Below are 20,081 nucleotides of genomic sequence, written 5' to 3'. Positions count from 1 at the left end.
AAACGCCGAATGCCGTCGTCAGTCTGCGCCGTGTGGTTTACTGCGCTGATGAACGACCCCCATCTTCTCGCTTCTCCCAAGACTGCTCTTTTTGCTGATTACCCTCGGTGGGATTGTCAAAGCAGGCATTGAACAGCAATTATCATGACTACCCTCGATTTACCCATCGCTGTCCAGCTGCCGTCTAATGGCTGCGTCTATGAGACTGTCCCCCATAGGACTTCCTACAACACAGGTTCAACAATACCCCAAGACGATGCCCTGCATCACCAGGGTACCATCGCCCCCGCGAAAAAATCGGAATGCCCTTCGCCCTCGACCCCAGAAAGAAAGTACGATAATCCACACAATCGCTGGAGACCGCGCTACCACCTCATGCCGCCGACTGGCTGGTTAAACGATCCTTGTGCGCCAGGCTATGATTCCTTCCACGATGTATATCACGTTGGCTTCCAGTGGAACCCTAAGAAACCAGAATGGGGCGATATCTCTTGGGGAAGCGCGCTTTCAAAGGACATGGTGTTCTGGGAAACCGGTTCCCTTCCCTCTATTGAACCGTCAAAAAAGCATGATAGGGAGGCTGGAGTCTTCACAGGCTGTTGGAGTCCTGTAACCTCGATACCTGGACGCAGCACTGCATTCTACACCTCAGCAGGGGTGCTTCCCATTCACCATACAATCCCATACAAATGGGGTTCAGAAGCAATTTGCGTTGCCACATCAGGCGACGCTGGTCGTACGTGGCAAAGGGGACATGCGCCAACAGTTCTAAGGGGCCCTCCTCGTCATCTCCAAGTCACAGGCTGGCGTGATCCATACGTTGCCAAGTGGCCTTCACTTAGCCGGGTCTTGGGCGAGGAGTCAGATGAAGTGTTGTTTGGCATTGTCTCTGGTGGTGTTCGAGATGCTGGTCCCGCAGTCTTTCTCTATTCTCTTGATCAAAACGACTTGACGACCTGGAACTTCCTCTCTGTGCTCACTGTAGCACCAACATTTCGAGATGCACATGTTTCGCAATGGGAGCCCGATTATGGTGCAAACTGGGAAGTTGTCAACTTCGTTTCGCTCCCTGACCCTGATGATGCAGCAGCAAGTCATGAGGTATTGATCATTGGCGTTGAGGGGCGTAAACAATACCCTAATGAGACTTCTGGCCGGCATCGACATTCAGAATTCAGAAGAGATCACGGCCAGATGTGGGTTTCGGGTAGCTTGACGAAGACATCAGCAGAGATGCAGATGCAGTTCCGTTCTGGCGGTGCTCTGGATTACGGAGCCATTTATGCTGTCAACTCCTTCCACGATCCAAGATCCAACCAGCAAGTTGCGTTTGGCTGGATTGTTGAAGAAGATCTCTCTGCAGAGCTGAGGGGGGCACAAGGATGGGCCGGACTGTTATCGGTCCCGAGAATCATACAGCTAGTCAGGATACGTCATGTCGTCCATGCATTGAAGTCGGATTTGACATCTATCAAGTCATTTGACGTGGTGCCAGAAGACAAGCCGCAGCAGAAAGTACTGTTTCCTATTAGGTCTCCGCAGACCTATACGATCACGACAATATGTGCTTTACCAGACCCTAGGCTTAACAAACTTCGTCAAATTCAGCGATTCTTGGGTCCCATCACCAATCACAGCTTGCCTGAGGCTCTGGGGAGCTTGGACTTCCCGCTCGGATGCTCTTGCTGGGAGTTCGACGTGTCGTGCGATGTTGGCAATGAAGTACAGAGTATCGGCTTTATAATAAGCCACACAAGAAGTAAGACTACCAGACATAGCTTACAAAAGGCCCTCGAGGTTACTAACATTTCTTGTTTAAGATTCGGAACTGCGTACCGTCGTCTCGTTCAGTCCTGACTCGGAGACGCTTAAAATCACGCGAGCTCAATCTACCAATATGGCAGACATATGCGTCGCGGATGAAGAGGCACCACATACCCTCTTTTCAACCTTGTCTCCTGGAACTGCTGCAAGAGCTGAGCCGTTTTCTGCACAGGAGCCCTTGCGACTCAATGCATTCTTTGATGTGAGTTGTCTAGAGCTTTTCGCCAATGAAAGGACGGCAATTACTACGCGACTGTACCCGGAAAGTATGGCCTGCTATAACATTCAGCCATTTGTGGTAACAAATGGCGAGCGCCCATGGTCCGGTCAGCTGCTTAAGTGTACAGCGTGGGAGCTAAAGACTTCTCGCTATGAGGTTTAGATAAGGATAGATAAATGCTTTAGGGGATTTGTACATAGAAACGATATCTCACATTGTTTTAGAACATAAATGAAACTTCTTTGCTGTATCTTTAGTGGCTTGAATTGCTATCCAGAACTACCTAGTATGTATAAAAGGTTGAGTAATGGCTAAAGACGCGAGCTAGCCAGTGAATTTATCTATTAGAGATAAAAGGAACTCGAGACCTGAACACAATATGAGAAAGACACCTAGTATAGGATCCGCCAACTCTATCATAATCTTACCCAAGTCTCTTATCCTATAGGATAGACCCATCAAGATCGCTTGCCTCTCTGAGGTTTTGTAACTAAGTGGAGTAGAACTTACCTTTGGTGTTCTTGGGAGATAATTTCGATCGAGGGAGTAGTATAGACAAGGTAAAGAAGGCATATAAGGCAAGCGTCAGCGTCCAGATGTATCAACTTCCAATAATACATCGCCTAGGCAGAATGCGGATCATGAATACAATACCCAAGGGGTACCAAACGCTTGCACTAAATGGCGACATTGCAGTGGCAGGTTTTAAATGGGAGCGGAATGATTCTGTTCCGGATGAAACTGAGATATAGAGAATCCGTGAGATTAAATAACTTCTCTCTGAACGCGTTTGCAGCGAACTGAATATTATCAATATCGAGGTCCTGAGCACCAACGCCCAACCAACTGCCCATTGTCGCTGACAACCTGACTAAACCCCTACTCCATTACTTTAAACCTTGGCTTCGTGGTGGGCAATCTCAGCTTCAATCTTCTCCTCATTCATATAACTTTCCATGGACAGGTTGCACTGATAGTCTGATGCAGGGAATGTTAGCGAATCGCTACCAAATTTGTGACATTTCTTACCTTTGAACTTGCGAGCGGGAACACGAGCTTCAAACATGGCATCCAATTCGGCTGGAGTTCTTCCCTTGGTCTCAGGAAGGTACAGGTACGTGATAATGATGCATCCGGCCATCCAACCAGCAAAGACGAGGTACGTCTTCGGACCAAGGTTACCTCTGCAATGAGAGTCTTGTTAGCATGCGGGTAGGTTGCAAAGAAAACAGTTGGACTTACGCATCGGGCTGTGAGATATATGGCAGCACGTAGATTACAACAGTGGAGAAAGCAGCCAGAGTCAAGAACGAGAAAGAGCTGGTCTTGTTGCGCAGACGAGCAGTTGGTATTTCAGCAGAGACGACATAAGTCAGAGGGCCGAATCCAGCCGCGAAGAAGAACGAGAAGAGCATACACATGCTCGCAATGGCCTTGGCGATGCTGGGGTTTCCTGTATAGTCCATGAAGCCAAGCACGCCGACGACAAGATCAATGCAGAAGACCACGGTGAAGGTGCTGAGAGCGAGGGTTCGGCGTCCGACTCTGTCGACAAGGTAGATTCCGGTGACTGCACCGGCGAAAGCGAGGATCGCGCCGACCATGGTGAGAAGGAAAGGAGACACGTTGCCGCTGACTGTGGCGAGAAAGATGGTAGCGTAGTTTGTAGCGAAAGCAATGCCTGAGAGTTGCTGCATATTTCCGATGGACATGGCCAAGAGAGATCGACGGAGATTAGTTCCGCGGAATATGTCAATCCACGGGACCTTTGAGTCATCCTCACGAATGGATGCTTGGGCCTTCAGAGCCGCAAACTCAGCTAAAATCTCAGCCTCTGGGTAGCCACTGCGGACGCTTCTGAGAGACCTAAGGGCGTCGCTGTCACGAGACTTGGTAAGGTACCAGGTTGGTGAATCATCCACGAAGAAGAGTCCAACGAAGAGGATGAGAGGGAAGAGGATGCCGAGGCCAAGGGGGAGACGGAATGACATGGCGGACATTTCAGTGCTCATGGACCAGTTGACGCCACTTGCGACGATGGCTGCTGTGTTGATGAGAACGATGGATGTTCCGACGATGGCGCCACGGACGTTTTCGGGTGCAATCTCGGCCATGTAGGTTGATCCAAGCACAATGAAGAGCCAGATGGCAACATCTGAGAGAGACCGTCAGTGAACACGGACAAGCTAGACGTGGTCAGTCAAGACTTACTCGCAATCCAGCGACCAACGACAATCTCGGCCAGGCCAAAAGCAGCAGTCTGGATAGCGCTTCCAACAGCACTAAATATGCAGCCAGCAAGTATCATTTTCTTACGGCCGTATTTGTCGGCGAACTTGGCTGCTAGGGGCAGTCCGAGGACACAGCCAGTGACTGGGAGAGCTGTCATGATGGAGATGTCGGTCGAGGTCAAGTATGGGGTGCCATTGGGAAGACGGGTGTGAGATATTTGGTTGACGAAAGGAACCATGGCTAGGATACCGCCGCTGATGGCACCGTCATAGCCAAAGGTGAAGAAGGCCATGGCCATGAGGAAGGCTGAGGGCTGGTGTCAATCTGGTGTACCCTGACACGACGAGGGTAAGAGGGACTTACTGGAGTAGACCAACTTTGGACTCCGGAAGAAGTTTGCCAGCGAATTGGTTCGCGGCGAGGCATGATGAACGTCGGCAGTCATGGCGAAGGTGAAGGTGAAACCGATGCCAGGAGTAGGATGAAGGAAACAAGACGGACAAGTACAATGTGACCAAGTCTGGATCAATTGATCTTGAGAGATGAGGGTCTCAAAGTCTACTGTGCTGATTCCAGGATCAAGGGCTCCGACTGATGGGCTCGACAAGAAGTTATATACACAACCTGGCCTCGATACCCTGGGGCTAGCGCGGAGACATGGAGGCACCTTGGGGAAAATGGAGACGCTGGGGTGACTTTTCTGGGGCTGGAGATCTGGGGAATGGGGAGACCCTACAGGATCAAACGATGCAGTCTCCAAGAGACCTTGGGTGTCTCATTTTGCAAGGTCCTTCCAAACCTTCCTACAGATCCCCACCAGACCCCCGCCAAGTGTTTTATTGGATGCTCTATCGCCCTTTAGGCCAAAAGCCGCGAGACTAGGTCATGTGAGGGGGAAGAAGGGTTCCCGACATGCGGTGCCGAGGGAGACGGGGATATTCCCAAATCGGCCAAGTACAGCGCCACTAAGTTGCAGCCTGTATAAGACAAAACTTAACCATCAACCGCAACCCGCTAATCCCTCTTGGCAAGGCCCATAAGAGGTGTCTCTCCCCAAAAGACGAAAGTCTGCATTTATCATTGCTCGCAATCAACTGTGTTCAGAACAAAGATGACAATATCGGACTATATTCTCAACCACCCTGAGCTGGGTAGCATCATCGGCTTTGCCAGAGACGATGATGTCGTACAGTTTCGCGGCATCCCATTCGCGTCGGTTCCTGGTCGTTTCCGCCAAAGCATCTTGAGAGCCGGGCCATTGCCTTTGCAGCCTTTTGATGCTCGCCAACCAGGGTAAGTGTGTATAACTGAGCCTTTTCCCTACAGGAGCAAAGCCATTGACTTGCTCATCCATATCAGACCCGAATGCCCTCAATTGGTCCTGCCTTTCCCCCTGTACTGGACGGCGCCACCTCCTAGTGGGTATCCTACCCTAGACAAACCCATTCAAGATGAGTTTAACTGCCTGAACCTATCTATCACTGCACCACGCAAGGCTCTTGGATCGGGCCAGAACGTTCCAGTATTGGTTTTCATCCATGGAGGCGCTTTCATGGGCGGCAGTCAATCAATCCAGCTATCTGGACGCGAAGTCTATGATGCTACCAGCCTAGTAAGGGCAAGTCTCGCTCGGGAACGGCCAGTCGTGGTTGTCACTATCAACTACCGTGTGGGACTTCTTGGATTCCTTACTTCGGAAAAGCTGGCTGAGAGGAGTCGTGCTCATGGTGAGGCAGTTGGCAACTACGGACTTCATGACCAGAGACAGGCGCTGGAATGGGTCTCCCGTTTCATCGCCGGGTTCGGAGGTGCATCCAACCGAGTCACAATTCATGGAACTAGCGCGGGCGGTGCCTCATGCCATTACCAGGCCAACTTCCCTAATCGCAAGTTCCAGAGCGCCATTCTGTCCAGTGGAACATCTGTCGGTATCGCGTCGCGGCCTATGAAATGGCATCAGGAGCGCTTCGACTATGTGCTATCTCAAATACCAACCCTGCAAGCGGATGACTCGCGTCTACTTGATTCATTGGTGGATCTTCCTCTGGATCAGCTTTTGCCAGCATCACCGCCATCACTCTACAGCCCACTCGTTGATGGTGAATGGGTTCCTGAGGCAGGTCTCAAACCGACCCTCGAAAGGTTGGGCAAGGCTGGCGAAACCCTACCGAACTTGATGATTGGCGCAACGGAGTATGAGCGAGATCTTACATTGATGCTATTGTCTGATCTGTCAAAACCTCTGCCGCCTCCGCCTCGACCAGAGGCAGAGATACTCCCCATTGCGCAGGAGGTACTTGCAGGTAGCGCCATGACTCCTCAATTGAGCTCTGTCGACAGTCCTTTCTGTGTCCCTGAAGTTGCCCAAGCGTATAATCTGAGGCGAGAAAAGTCTTGCGTAGACTCTTTTGAGGACCTCGCAGGCCTGATGGCGGATGTGGCATTCCGTACTCCACCAATGTATTCGGCAGCGGTCATCAAGAAGCATCAGATTGCGCACGGCCATACCGCTGATGCGGCACACGTGCTTCTCTACGAGATCCAAGCTACAAACCCATACAAGAATTGGCCACTTGGCTATAAGAGAGCTAATCATGGTATCAATGACATTTTCCTCTTCAACCCAGCAGAGGACCAGGTCCCAGCCGAACACCTTGAGAGCTGGGTGTCTACCGTGGGCCAGATCCGAGCCGCATGGCTTGACTTTTGCTATGGAAAGATGCCCTGGACACCGTTTCAGTGGTCGGAGGATATTAATTCATTAGGGGGTATTTACGTGTTCCCAGATGGTGGGGAGGGCCGATTATGCAACAAGTTGGATGAGGTTGATGGAACAGCTACAGCTACACGATGGCAGGTACTTTTGAAGACTGCTTTTGAGTACATTTAGATAGATCTACATGTAATTCAGTTGATATACTGGGTTGACCATTTATATGCGTGAAGCGTTCTCCCCTTAACTTTAACGCAGTAAGATAATGACTATTTATCTCAGAGACTGTGAAAAGAATCCCAGGTGTTCAATATAGTCTTCTGACCAGATAGCTAAATTAATTCCAGCATTATATCTGCAGTGCTTCATGCCAAGTCGTCAGCGAGCTTGCACATTGGAGCCTATATATAATGAGGCAGATAACTGAAAGATAGAGTTCATCTGACCGATAGTAGAGAGACAGTGGAAATAGTACATAACATCTTAGTTAGCTGTGATCTGTATCAGAGGAATCTTATATCCCGTATAACCCTGGCCATCCATAAAACAGCGTGATAAGTCATACCCTGGGTAGACCATTATCAAACGCTGCTTGCATGTCCAAAAATCAGCAATCTGGTTGCTGCCGAACTTGCACTGCAGATATTGATATCCCGCCCCATCTGCGGCCTTACAAACCAATGGCGGCGCACCCTTGCCCTGGATCATGACAGAGCCATAAGGGTTTCCACTCCCGGGGTAGAAATTGTACGAAGCAGACTGGCCAGCCGCACCGCCTGGTCCGTTGACCGCTTTCACTTCGCCAGTTCCCTTATGTATTGTAAATAACTGAGTGGTTGTGGGATCAGCTTTCAAGTCCACGTAGAAGTTGGTGGTGCTGCCTTGGTTGGACTCAAGGACTGAAAAGCCTAGCCCGCCTGAAACTGCTAGACTGGGATCGGTGCTTCCGATTGCAAGCAGCCGGACTGTCTGGAGCGGCTCGGCCGTTTCGGTCTTTGTGGTGAAGTCGGTGACGGTCTTGGTAGCGATAGTGACATCGTCAGTGACGACATCCACAGTCTTGGTGACTTCTTCGGTGCTGTAAGTCTTGAAGACGACGGTGGTCTTCACCGTCTGGGTGACCCAGGTGGTGCTGACAGTCGTCCTGGAGGTGCTGGCACGTGGGATCTTGACGTGGACGATCCTAGACACGACAGTCACGCGAGGAGCGTTGACTGTCTTGGCGGTGACACCGATGCGGGAGCAAGCCGACGAGTACTGGGCGGAGTTGGTGCATATGTTGTCAAGATATCCTGGGATGCGAGGGACAGAGCGTTTATGCTTAAAAGGCGGGTTGGGGTCGGCACCTTGGGCTGTGATCGTCGTTACGGCCTCCTGGGTGACGAACTCGGTGTGCTCCACGGTCCGTGTCACGACGATGTTGTCTGTGATGGTCTGCACGACGGAGCTGACGCTGGTAGCGACGGCGGATGAGGTGCTGGTGACGGTGATTGACTTTGTAACGGTCGGGGTCTTCTTGGTGATTGTAGTTGTCTTGTAAATGGTGCTAGGTAATTTGCATTAGTCTTGCGGTATCTGACTCGAACGAGGATATCTCACGTCTTCTTGGGAGTCACTGTAGTGAGAAGAAACGACTTGCAGTCAGAGGTACGCTGCTTATTGTTGGGCTGCGCAACAGCTGTCATAGAGATTTGTTAGCCAATGGCGCGACTTCGCTAATAGATCAACATACCATTATAACAAACATCAGGGCTCCGAATGAATGGGTTCCAAAAAGCAGCGTCAACACCTGCGACGATCATGCCCAACGGCACGAGTGTTCCGAACAACTTCATATTTGCAAACTCGATCCTTGGCCGAGAAAAAGTAGTTGGCGAAAGGTGACAAGAACGATGGTACCACAGCGCAACGAGTCATTAAATAGCATCAGCTGCTGTCTCCCCTGTACATCGTGGCTGCCGCTGAGCTGGTCAATTTTGAAGCTATTGATCACCCTTTTGGACCTACTGAATTTGCTTCGGGGTTCTCGTGGTCTAGATCGACTCCATGCCCAATCACGTCGCGGTGATAGACGAGGATATCCACCCGAAACGCGCTATTGCACGTAGCGCTACAGGGATACTCGGCGTCCTTCAGGGATGCACAAATGAGATAAAAGGCCTAGACCGACCAGCTGTCAACAATCATGTCTCTTGGGTCAGCTGAGATTTTCATTGACGAGGGGGTCACTTAACCTATATCGGCGAGATGTTCATTTCCTAGACATAGAAGCGCACAAGCTGTGAATTTTACCAACTGCAGCCTCGAAATAAACGATGATTCAAAGTCTAGGAATTAGTATTTTTATTATATTTACTTATTTATTGCGCTCGCGTATCAACCACGCTAAGTAGTCAATATCTCGAGATATCAGGACGATGAACCGTTTACTATCGACACCTCCTACGGCTCACAAGGCAGATATCCATGATTACACGAGATAAACTGTATTAAGCATGGTGAGCCTTTTTAGTCTTATCGTAGACGAGTTTATTCTACTTGTGATACTATTTGTCTCTTTCTAATCCAATCTAAATTGAATATGTGAGAAACCGTGTGAGTTCAGATGTCCAGCTGCGTACAGGGTCATCAAGCGCCAATCCGAGACCATGTGGACCATCTGATAAAATCAAAACCTGAGCTTTTCTCTTATGGGCTGCCATGGCTTCGGCAAACATGAGAGTGTTTTGCACTGGAACGGCTTGATCGTTGAAGGTATGGAACAAAAATGTTGGGGGCGTTGTGTCAGAGACCAGGTTTTGTGCTGATAGATCGTGCAGCTCTTCGGCCGTCGCGTTAGGCCCGATGAGATTGTTGCGAGAACCGACATGCGTATAGTTGCCTCCCAAAGTAATCACAGGATACGCGAGAATGCCAAAGTCCAGGCCGGCCTTGGGGTTGGTGAGGGTTGTGGATGCAAGGTGACCGCCTGCTGAGAAGCCCCAAATGCCCAGCTTACGTATTCCAGGGTTATGATGACGAATTTGCTTAATAGCAGCGAAGACTTCATTCTGAGGCTTCGGATAAATAGGCGCAGTGGCATTAGATGTTGTAGTATAGTCGAGAACCCATGCATCAATGTTAAGCTTGTTGAGGTATGCCGCTGGATTGTAACCTTCCTTGGCAATAGATACATGGCTATAACCACCACCAGGGCAAATCAGAACACCAGTGCCTGTGGAATTAGCCGCTAGGAAAGCTGTAAGCTTTGCGATGTCGAGTCTGTCGAGTTGGTGAGCTTCAATGATTATTACAAGATGGAGGACTAGGGTAAGTGCTTAACTAACTTCATAGTGTTTCTGTCTGAGATAAAATCGACTGTAAATATGAAGTTTAACAGACTGCCTGAAAATCATCTATTAACTGCAGAACACGTCAAGATATGTGTCCTATCATCTGCAGATCACTTTGGGGGCAGGACGCCCTTGGGGTTCTGTTCTCATTTACCCCGCGATGTCGAAATTCAAATTACCTAGAACCCTTGTAACAAGCTTGACTTCTATTCGTCCGGCTAAGCTTTTAAAGTATATACCATTCAATTGCATAAGTCCACGAATAAAAGATAATGACTCATGGTAATCTTTGGACAATTGGAGGAAAATTGTGGGGTAAAGACTCCCTCTATTAACCAAAATTATCAGCTCATAGCTGGCCCTTCACTGAGTAGAATCTTTAACCCGCGATTTAATAATCGAGTTTTTATTCAGTTCTAGGCCAAGTTTCCAGTAATCGAAGCATTGAATGAGTAGCTTGGAGAAACGTGTATTGGAAATGAGATGATTTAGCGCTCTTGACAGGGTTTATTCCACATCACTGTTAACCATTATACGGTCCGTATGCAGTGCCAGGAGTCCCTCCCAAAGGCATCCATTTCATCGAGAGGTTGTTATGAACTTTGGTCACAATGGGACCCCTATTCAGGATACGTGGCAAACAGAAATATGCGCAACTTGGATCGAAAGATAACAGTATTCTATAACTATATGCAAGCCAGGATGCGTCTCTGTAGACTGAAACGAATATAGACAATGAATAAAAGACCCATGATCGACATCCCACCCGCATAATACGCTGCAGGCCTAAATACCGAAAGACTGTTATTACTACTGTCTGCAAGCGAGTAGATTCCCGAAGCAATAGGTGTACCCTGAGATTCTGGTCAGTAAGGAGTGTTAGTAGGACATATATGTGTGACATACGAAGAAGAATCCACAAAACCAAGTAGTCCAAACAATAGGCAAGATGCCAAGAGTATTCTCTGGCCCCATTGTGGCTCCGAGCATGGGAGGAACCAGACTAAAGAACGCTCCACAGCCAATGCCGTTGAATACGAGGAAGATAGAGAAGATTCCAACCGAAGACGCTAATGGCCACACGACGAGTGAGCTGAGACCAATAAAGAGAAGGCAGACAATCAAGCTGTTCAAAGGGCCAAGCAAGTGGTCTGCAGTATAGCCCCCTAGAACCCGGCCGACGGTGGAAGCCAAGTTCCAAGCCGCCAGTATGATAATCGCAATCTGTTGAGAGTAACCCATGGATCGAGTGAAGATAGGAATAAAGTATGGTGGAATAAACAAGGGAAAGCATGACAAAGCTGTCCCAGCGATAATAAGGAGGAACCGAGGCTCCCGAAAGCGATGCCTAATCACACAATCAACAGGCTATTGAGACAACAAGGTAACAGGGAGATACTCACCACTGAAGCTTCAAGCCGGCACTCATGGATCCCTCAGGCTGTTGAATGAAGTATGAAGCTGGAATACAGACTCCCCAGAGCATGAAGCCTAAAATGCGGAATGTCCACGCGACATCGACTTGTTTCACGAGAAGATTCGTCGCAATGCTCATGACAGCTGCACCAAGGCTGCCTCCTCCAAACACGATACCCATAGCCAGGCCGCGGTGTCTCTTGAACCACCTTAGGGGAGCAGTCGAGCATGCCTGGCAATATTAGTAAAATCTCAGATGCTCTTTCAGCTCAAACTTACAAAGATGGATAGTCCCCCTCCGATGCCAAATATTACACCGTGGAAGACAAAGAGAGCCCCGACATGCTTTGTTGTCCAACTTGCAAGGAATTCACCTAGACCCATCAAGACGCCACCAGCTAGAGCAGTCTTCTGGTAGCCAAGCTTTCGAACTGCGATACCAGAGAGGATACTGAGTGATATCATGAATGATGTTGCAAGTGATCCAACAAATGTCAAGGTTGTGAGGTTTGTTCCAGTCACTTCGACAAGTCTGACCTGCATAATGCCCCATGAGTAGATCACCCCGAGGTAAACGAAAAGAGAACATGCTGCGGCTGCCACAGCTATCCATCCTTTTGGATTATCGAACTCGACCGCCGGTGGTGTTGGAGTGAGTGACTCGCTGTCGGGTTGTGAGATGTCGGTATCGTTGCCTTTCTCGTTGTCCGACGAGTTCGATGAGCATGGCCAGTCGGAACTTGAGTTGTCTATCTGTGCTGACATGTTTGAATCTCAGTACACAAGCAGTAATCGAGAGAAACAATGATGTGATTTATGTTTGTAAAGTTAACGTTGTTATTGTTCGAGAAAGTTCTCTAGTTAAATATCTGATCTAGCATCTGACCTCGGTTCTCACAAGAGCGAAACCGACGACGAGAACCGACGCCCTGAACCTGTCAACCCATCTCAGTGGGTCACAGCGTATGATACTGTTTGTCATGAGAATTCCATGACACAGCGACGGGCCGGAATCAGTCGGCTCGTCGGTGTTCGGCTGAAAATCTGTCTTTCCCGAGTTCCGACACATATCATCGGTTTTCGGGTTTGACGTTTTATAAATTGACCAGAGGAATTCTTTAAGTGTATTAAAAATCAATCTCTGCAAAAAGAAAAGACTATCCGCTTCAGTCATTCAATCTATAGCATTGCACCTTTTCTCTGCCTCAATTCTCTATTAATCGACATGGCGCCTTCAACGATTGAGGACTTTGCTGAAGTCCCCACCTTCCAATCATCCATGCCCGTCAAACCCATGCATCAAGAAGGATATTTAATGCATAGATCTCTTGTCCAACATCCTTACATGGTCGAGTCCGCGAGTGGAGTTGAGCTCAAGTTATCGAGCGGCCAAACAATTATCGATGGTTGTGCCGGCGCAGCTGTTGCTCTCATCGGCCACGGCAATGAGGTGGTTATTCAAGCCATTACCGACCAAGCTCGGAAAGTCAGCTACGTTCACACACAATCCTACACAACGGCACCAGCTGAAGAGCTTGCCAATGTTATACTGGAGGGTAATCCATATGGCCTTGAAAAAGCTTTCTTTGTTGGCAGTGGCAGTGAAGCTGTTGAGTCTGCTCTGAAGCTGGCTCGCCAATACCATTATGAGAAGGGAGAGCTTGACAGAGTGCACATTGTCTCTAGACGCCAATGCTATCATGGAAACACGATGGCTACCATGTCTATCTCGACTAACAAAGCTCGCCGAGCTCCGTACCACGGCTTCCTTTACCCTCATGTCTCTCACGTCTCGCCTGCTTTCGCTTATCACTACAAAGACGACTCCGAGACTGAAGAGCAGTTTACAGCGAGGCTTCTGGTTGAACTTGAGGAAGAGTTTCTACGAGTTGGTCCCAAGAATGTCGCCGCTTTCATCGCGGAAACAGTCGTTGGCGCGACGACAGGTTGTGTTGCTGCCCCGGCCGGCTATTTCAAGGGAGTCAGAGCCATCTGCGACAAGTACGGAGTGATCATGATTCTTGATGAGATTATGTGCGGCGTTGGCCGAACAGGCACGTTTTTTGCTTTTGAGCAAGAGGGAGTTGTACCTGACATCACCACGATCGCGAAAGGTCTTGGTGGCGGTTATGCTGCCATTGCTGGTGTTCTCATTCATAAAAAGGTCGTTGATGTCCTCAGACATGGCTCGGCAGCTTTCAACCACGGACATACGTATCAAGCTCATCCTATTTCATGCGCTGCGGCATTGGCGGTACAGACAGTCCTAAGACGCGAGAACCTGGTTGAACGATGTCACAAGATGGGCCTTGTCTTGGAGAGGCTACTTCGACATGAGCTAAAGGTTTGCAAGTCAGTTGGTGATATCCGAGGTCGAGGTCTTTTCTGGGGCGTTGAGTTTGTCAAAGACCTGACATCCAAGCGGCCTTTTGATCCTTCGGCTAAGTTTGGTCTGTTGGTGCAGCAAATCGCTTTTGAGAAGGGCGTTGCGTTGTATCCAGGCGGTGCTACGATTGACGGTGTTAATGGTGATCATATTCTGCTTGCGCCACCATTCACAATCACCGAAGATCAATTGGCCACTATTTGTCGGGTATTAAAGGAGGCAGTAGTAGAAGCCGAAACAATGATGCTCTCTCCATAGGTAAGACTTATCCTGAATTGCCTATTTAGAGATGCGATGTCAAAAGTATATTAGACTATGCATTTTATAGAATTAATACACCTTGTTACCAGTTTTATGGCTTATGAAATATCTTTCGTCCTGCATCTTGCGCTTCTCATGAATACATATGGCCCTTTAGACACTTACGCAGCTTTCCACATTTGAAAACTGACCATTTTAATAGCACCGCTTCTCTATATATTCCTAAAGTCTCATTATGAGGGTACCTACAAATCGTCGAAGTCACGGGCATAAAGTGAACTGCATATTGTATAAATATAAATAAACATAGATTCGGATGGACATAACTAAGCTATAAGACCCACTTGGGCATATTACGATTGCAAGACTTGATGCCCTGCAACACCAGGATATTAGAAGGTGTGAAGGTAGTCACCAATGTAGGAGCCACCAAGCTTCGAGACCTGCTCAGCAATCTCCCCCGCACCAAAAGATCTAGCCAAGTTCTTGGCAGCCTCTGTGAGCTTGCCTTGAATAGTGACAATCATAAACCGGTGCTTTGAAGGTCAGCAAGAGTTCAGTGGGTAATCGCATGGTGTACGTACCTGGTAAGGCTTGTTGTCCTTATCGTGGAGAGCAACCCAGCGGCCATCTCCATTCTTGTTCTTCTGACCATACTGGAAGCGATCGGTGATGCTCACGATCCAGGAGTCTAATGCAGATCTCAGTAATTGTTCAACTAGTTGTCTTTGATTACTTACTGCCCTCCTGTCGAGCACCAGGAAGCTTTCCAATGTACTCATTACTGTTGGAATCCTTGTAGTAGCGGTCCTGAATGTACATCAAAACATTGGTATTGCCCTTGGATTGGTTCTGGGCGTTGACGATATAGTAACGAGCGGTGCGAGTGCGGAATGACTGGGACCATGAGATCTCTACGGCGTTCTGCTCAGCCTCCGCAGTGTAGGCAGGCACAGAGAGAAGATCTCCTTGAGTAGGGAAAGACATGATTGAGAAAGTCGGTTTGATGTTTTTGGATATAAGAGGTTATGATAAAATGGTAATTGATAGGCCTGTAGTAGTGATGAAAATATTGGAAGACGTGGAAGGTTCTGTAGTTTAAATACTCGAATTTCCTCTGTTGAAAAACTAGTCCCAACTCTCATTGCAATACTATTTATCACAGGCGGAGCTGAAAAGAAGCTCTAGATTCATGGTAACCTGTGATCGCCACTGATTCAGAAGAGCACTGATCAATAGTGTCTTTAATTCACGAGCTATTGGGGATCGACAAACGCTACGAAGCACTCACAGATAATCTGAAAGTCCGTGCTTTTGTGCATTCGCCCACCAATGAAGGCTGTCAAAACTGGGCTGTGGGCAAGTTTAACGCGCGACTTGATAATCTGTGATAGGCCTTTCCCAAACATCGGACCATATCCTCCCTTGACTCCGCTGTTTTTAACTGTCATGTACCCTTCTGGAACAACGAGGCTAGCTGAGCTGCACAGCTCGCCACAAGCAATCGGGGCGCTATCTAACAAGTGGTCTGGGCCCATGCCTGTCTCGGCCTGCCCTAACCCGTCTGAAGCCACACCGTGAAGGAATTGGTTATGGCTTGCCTGGGCAATTGAACTATTAACATTGACTGAGATGAAACCAGATATCACACGTCTCATGCAGCCATGACGGTTGTTCACGTCACAGTAGGATTCTCGCGTATGCGGGGGCTCTACTATTTGGGTGTTGAGACTTGGCCGAATTTAATTTCAGGTATCGTGGATGGATATCTGCGACCGATGGCTGTGGCTGGATGTTAAGTGGTCTTCGTTGCTTCTTTTGAACTAACTCGTCCTCGATCTGCGCGACTCAGAGACAAGGTTCCCTCTAAAGAAATTTCACTCTCGGTCGTGATCACGAGCATGTCCGTGAGTCGATGATTTCTTGAACAACTTCTGAACAAGGCTGGCTGCAATGAGACATGCTGCAATGATGGCGTGAACCCTAGGAAAGGAATCACAACACCAATACGCTTCTGTAAAGAGTGCCACCCAAACGACCAGGTCGCAGAATCTCAAAATGATTACATTTCGCGTTCGGGCTAGCTGGTATAATAGTCCTGAATCAGAACGCTTATACCATGAAGTTGCGTTTAAGCTAAGAGGTAATAATAATTGTTTATATCTTCTTAGAAATTAAGATTTATAAAGATTTAATCATTATGTAGATATATATCCAACGCCCTCAGAACATATACTTAGGGTATATATAATCACTCGGCATGTTTCCCTATCTAATGCAACCATTATCATAGACATGCATTCCTCGGCTATTACATTCCAAGGTGAAGGTGTATACAACCCTTCTTTGCCTGCTGTACTAGATTGGCATCAAGACTCTGTCGGAATTAAACATACTATCAAGAAGTGTTACACAAAATAACACATGGGACGGCAAAGCCTTGTGACATGGGTTAGTGGCGGTTGTGAAATCAAAGGCTCCGTCGACAAGTACAGGCAGGTAGGTATGTGGCAACGGAAATCCTATCCCTTTTTGGTGACTTTCAGCTCTCTCCAAAAGTGCATCAACATGGATTTGGCATACCAAAGCCAAGCCAAGTCGAAGATGACTTTTTCAGTAATGAAAAAGTCTAGCAGGCCTAGCTAAGGTGACCTGGGCCCCCGCATCTGCAAGCTTTCGATAGCCGCTTGCGTTTTCGTTCAATATCACATAGCCTCGTATCATTGAATCAATATGTGACACAAGCTGCATGAATATCGAGTAGCAGGCTGAAACATTCTCCACCACCTTGAAGAGAAAATACCAGTATGACCACGTCTAGATCTCATGAACTGCCCATTATGGATAGTTGACTGGATTCGGCGCTGCTGAAGAGAAGAAACCTCGGGAATGAATACTGAAAAGGGACAGGAGGGTTGAAAGGAGGGTTAACAGAAATTAACCGGTGAAGAAAGGGTTGCTGTGAAATGGAATCATGTTTGTGGTCATATCCGATTCTAAGAGATAGAAGAAACACCTTCACGAACCGAGATCTAAAGTATAAGATCTCAACTGTTTCCCTCTCAACCGTTCAGTATCACTCATCTTCGCTCATCACCTCTCTCACTAGAGTCTTATCACTTAATATTCTCGTCTTGCCACACTTTGTACTATGTGCTCGACCTGCAACGTGTCCAGCCGCCCGGCTGCATGGACCCTCGACCAGCCAACCACTTCTTCAGAGGCTGAAGTCGCAGTCAACTCATGCGAGTTTCAGTCATCCGAATTCAACGCTACTGGGTTAGCTGCCGCTGATTGGTCCTCCACTGGCTTCCAGAGGGTCTCTGAGTCCTTCGTTGAGGAGAATGGACTGGCTCTTCCTGACACTAACATCTCTTCCGGCGCGGGAATGGTTCGCTGTAAGTGCTCGTGGGAAGACTCTTGAATTAGACTACTAATACTCCCTGTTTGCAGCCATTGTCAAGATCGAAGCGCGTTTCGCCAACAAATTGACTGGCGACTCCATCTGGAAGATCAGCACCGGACTCCTCGTCAGCCCCGACCTCGTTGTCGCTGGAAGCGAGGCCGTCTACGATGCTGAGTATCAGCTTGGTGCAGCTACGCAAGTCAAATGCTATATTGGATATCGTGGACGTGGGTCTTCTGACATCCAGCCCCGATATGGTCAGCGTGTCGTTTTCTCTGCCGACTGGACTGAGATTTCTGAAAGGCGCTCGCGAGATATTGCTTTCATTCAGGTTGTTCAACCTTTCACTTTGAGTGTGAAAAATGCCCCCGTTCAAGGTATGTCAGACCAGATTGCTTTCCCTTCTTCATTCGCTGACGAATTGGCATCTACAAAAGAACCCGTCGAACAGGCCCCCATCAACGTCACTGTTTGCACGAACTGCAGCTCCCACGAGGCACCCGTCCCTGAGGCCGTCGCTCCACCTGAGCCTGAGCCCGAGGTCACACAGACTGATGCTCCTGCTCCCGCTTTTGTCGAGCCCGCAGTCGAGGAGCCTGAGCTCGAGATTCCTGCCCCAGCAGCTGAACCAATCCCCGAAGCTGTCCCCGAAAGCGACTACGTTGATATCGAGATTGATAACACGCCGGATACTTCCGTTTCCGAGGAGGTTGATCCCTTCTACCAGACCCTCAAGACTGTCTCACAAGTCGACACCAAGACCCTCGACATCGAATCTTCACTGATCGATGATGTCGGCCAGTTTGTCAGTGTCGCTGCTGGATCTCTTGTCGGCCACGTCGTTGGGGCAGAGACTCTCTCTAGCGGCAAGGCAACCAAGCTCTCTGGTATCTCTGAGCGTGCGCTCCTCGCCGAAGCATCCCTCCAGGCTGTATTCGCCGTCGAGCAATCTAACGAGCTTGATGAGATCATCGCAGTGATGAAAGAGAATTGGACCACCAATGCTCCCCAAGCCGAGCAGCTTTCTGAGCTTCTTGCACCTTACCTGGCCGAGGCTGCTCGATGTATCATTGAGTACCATCAAGAAGACGAGGCTGGGAATGTCACTGCAGCCAAGACCCCGAAGCGCCGAAACCTTGGCATTCGACAATTCCCCACCAGCGAGGCAACCAAGGGGTTTGTCAAGGGTATCTTCGAACCCACTCTTCCTCTAGCAGGTCGTGAGGATGTGTTCTCCTCTCTTGGTCCTGTCCTTCGCAGTGCTGTTTCTGCTGTCGAACAAATCGTATGCCAAGCTGGAAATACTGCTGTGGATGTGATCACGCCCAAGCTTCTCACGAAGTACCAGGGAACTGCTCCATCAGCTAGCGACATTGAGGCTACTCGTGTTCTCGTTCAACGCGCCATCATGGCAGATGCCGCTTACCAGGCCCTTTCTACCTTTCCTCGAGAGAAGCTCCAAGTCCTGAAACTCATCCCTCTTGATGCTGAGCTTCCTCAGGCCGACAACATTTTTGACTTCATCAAGAATGTCATTCAGAAGATTGGCCCTGTTTGTCTTCATGATGCCAAGCAGGCTGTGCACAAGTTTGTTCCTCTCCTCGTCGATACTCATGCCAAGGCTCCCCAGCCTGTTTTCGCTGTTCCTGCAAAGGCTGCAAGCAGCAAGTTTGCGCTTCGAGACTTTCTCAGCAACAAGAAGGGTTCTGTCAAGACATTCTGAACATGTTACTACGAACGAGATGTTGCTTGGTTATGCTTTTATGTGTTTGGATTCAGGGTTGGAGGATAAACTAAGGGAAGACAACCCAACGAAAAAATAACGAGTCGACATGAAGTTGGACAGGTGCTCTAGAGGAAAGTTGAGGATTGAGCTTGCTCACCATCGGAACCGGCCGCAACCGGAAGTTTCCTTTTGTCTTTGTGTTTATTGATCTTCTTTTGCGATTATATACTTAGTTTTACTCTCTGTTCAATTCAAACCATCAGCTGTTGCCATATTGTATCCAAGTAGTTCTGAACATCTAACGTTGGCGGGATTATTGTACATGGCAATCTCCGTGTTTTGTTGTTATAGGGTAAGACTAGACTCATCAGTTAAATTGGGCACGATCCATTGTCATTGTCTCCATTAACTGGGCCTGTCACGTATTCCTGTCACGCTTATATCCGCGCATGGGAATATCCTCTCCACTCCGGGGGGAGCAATTAAACCATTAGGTCAGTTGAATTTAATAATAAATCATTAGGTAACATGCCACAGCAAGCTATAGAGCTTATGTCATTTAGTT

At 48.6% G+C, this 20,081-nt stretch overlaps 8 protein-coding genes across 8 annotated transcripts; 4 read left to right on the top strand and 4 right to left on the bottom strand.

Moving 5' to 3' along the window:
* Positions 1-144: 144 nt before the first annotated feature.
* FOIG_15844 (uncharacterized protein) lies at positions 145-2,206 on the top strand (the record flags this gene model as incomplete). Its single annotated transcript, XM_031217237.1, has 2 exons — positions 145-1,759; positions 1,821-2,206. 2 exons carry the CDS (start codon positions 145-147, stop codon positions 2,204-2,206), a joined length of 2,001 nt encoding a protein of 666 aa, XP_031053034.1.
* Positions 2,207-2,936: 730 nt separating this feature from the next.
* Positions 2,937-4,574, bottom strand: FOIG_15843 (uncharacterized protein; the record flags this gene model as incomplete). The annotated part of the gene is made up of 3 exons (XM_031217236.1): positions 2,937-3,228; positions 3,287-4,199; positions 4,256-4,574. 3 exons carry the CDS (start codon positions 4,572-4,574, stop codon positions 2,937-2,939), a joined length of 1,524 nt encoding a protein of 507 aa, XP_031053033.1.
* Positions 4,575-5,387: 813 nt separating this feature from the next.
* FOIG_15842 (uncharacterized protein) lies at positions 5,388-7,166 on the top strand (the record flags this gene model as incomplete). The annotated part of the gene is made up of 2 exons (XM_031217235.1): positions 5,388-5,569; positions 5,636-7,166. The coding sequence occupies 2 exons, from the start codon at positions 5,388-5,390 to the stop codon at positions 7,164-7,166; spliced, it is 1,713 nt and encodes a 570-aa protein (XP_031053032.1).
* A 306-nt stretch (positions 7,167-7,472) lies between these two features.
* Positions 7,473-8,824, bottom strand: FOIG_15841 (uncharacterized protein; the record flags this gene model as incomplete). Its single annotated transcript, XM_031217234.1, has 3 exons — positions 7,473-8,535; positions 8,589-8,667; positions 8,722-8,824. 3 exons carry the CDS (start codon positions 8,822-8,824, stop codon positions 7,473-7,475), a joined length of 1,245 nt encoding a protein of 414 aa, XP_031053031.1.
* A 735-nt stretch (positions 8,825-9,559) lies between these two features.
* Positions 9,560-12,502, bottom strand: FOIG_15840 (uncharacterized protein; the record flags this gene model as incomplete). Its single annotated transcript, XM_031217233.1, has 5 exons — positions 9,560-10,250; positions 11,099-11,175; positions 11,228-11,669; positions 11,725-11,969; positions 12,017-12,502. 5 exons carry the CDS (start codon positions 12,500-12,502, stop codon positions 9,560-9,562), a joined length of 1,941 nt encoding a protein of 646 aa, XP_031053030.1.
* A 460-nt stretch (positions 12,503-12,962) lies between these two features.
* Positions 12,963-14,381, top strand: FOIG_15839 (uncharacterized protein; the record flags this gene model as incomplete). Its single annotated transcript, XM_031217232.1, has 1 exon — positions 12,963-14,381. One exon carries the CDS (start codon positions 12,963-12,965, stop codon positions 14,379-14,381), a length of 1,419 nt encoding a protein of 472 aa, XP_031053029.1.
* Positions 14,382-14,776: 395 nt separating this feature from the next.
* FOIG_15838 (uncharacterized protein) lies at positions 14,777-15,371 on the bottom strand (the record flags this gene model as incomplete). The annotated part of the gene is made up of 3 exons (XM_031217231.1): positions 14,777-14,920; positions 14,969-15,075; positions 15,125-15,371. The coding sequence occupies 3 exons, from the start codon at positions 15,369-15,371 to the stop codon at positions 14,777-14,779; spliced, it is 498 nt and encodes a 165-aa protein (XP_031053028.1).
* A 2,164-nt stretch (positions 15,372-17,535) lies between these two features.
* Positions 17,536-19,513, top strand: FOIG_15837 (uncharacterized protein; the record flags this gene model as incomplete). Its single annotated transcript, XM_031217230.1, has 2 exons — positions 17,536-17,782; positions 17,838-19,513. The coding sequence occupies 2 exons, from the start codon at positions 17,536-17,538 to the stop codon at positions 19,511-19,513; spliced, it is 1,923 nt and encodes a 640-aa protein (XP_031053027.1).
* Positions 19,514-20,081: the final 568 nt, after the last annotated feature.

This window comes from Fusarium odoratissimum (assembly GCF_000260195.1).
Source record: "Fusarium odoratissimum NRRL 54006 unplaced genomic scaffold supercont1.60, whole genome shotgun sequence".
Classification (NCBI taxonomy): Eukaryota; Fungi; Ascomycota; class Sordariomycetes; order Hypocreales; family Nectriaceae; genus Fusarium; species Fusarium odoratissimum.
This window is presented reverse-complemented; position numbering and strand designations above follow the sequence as displayed.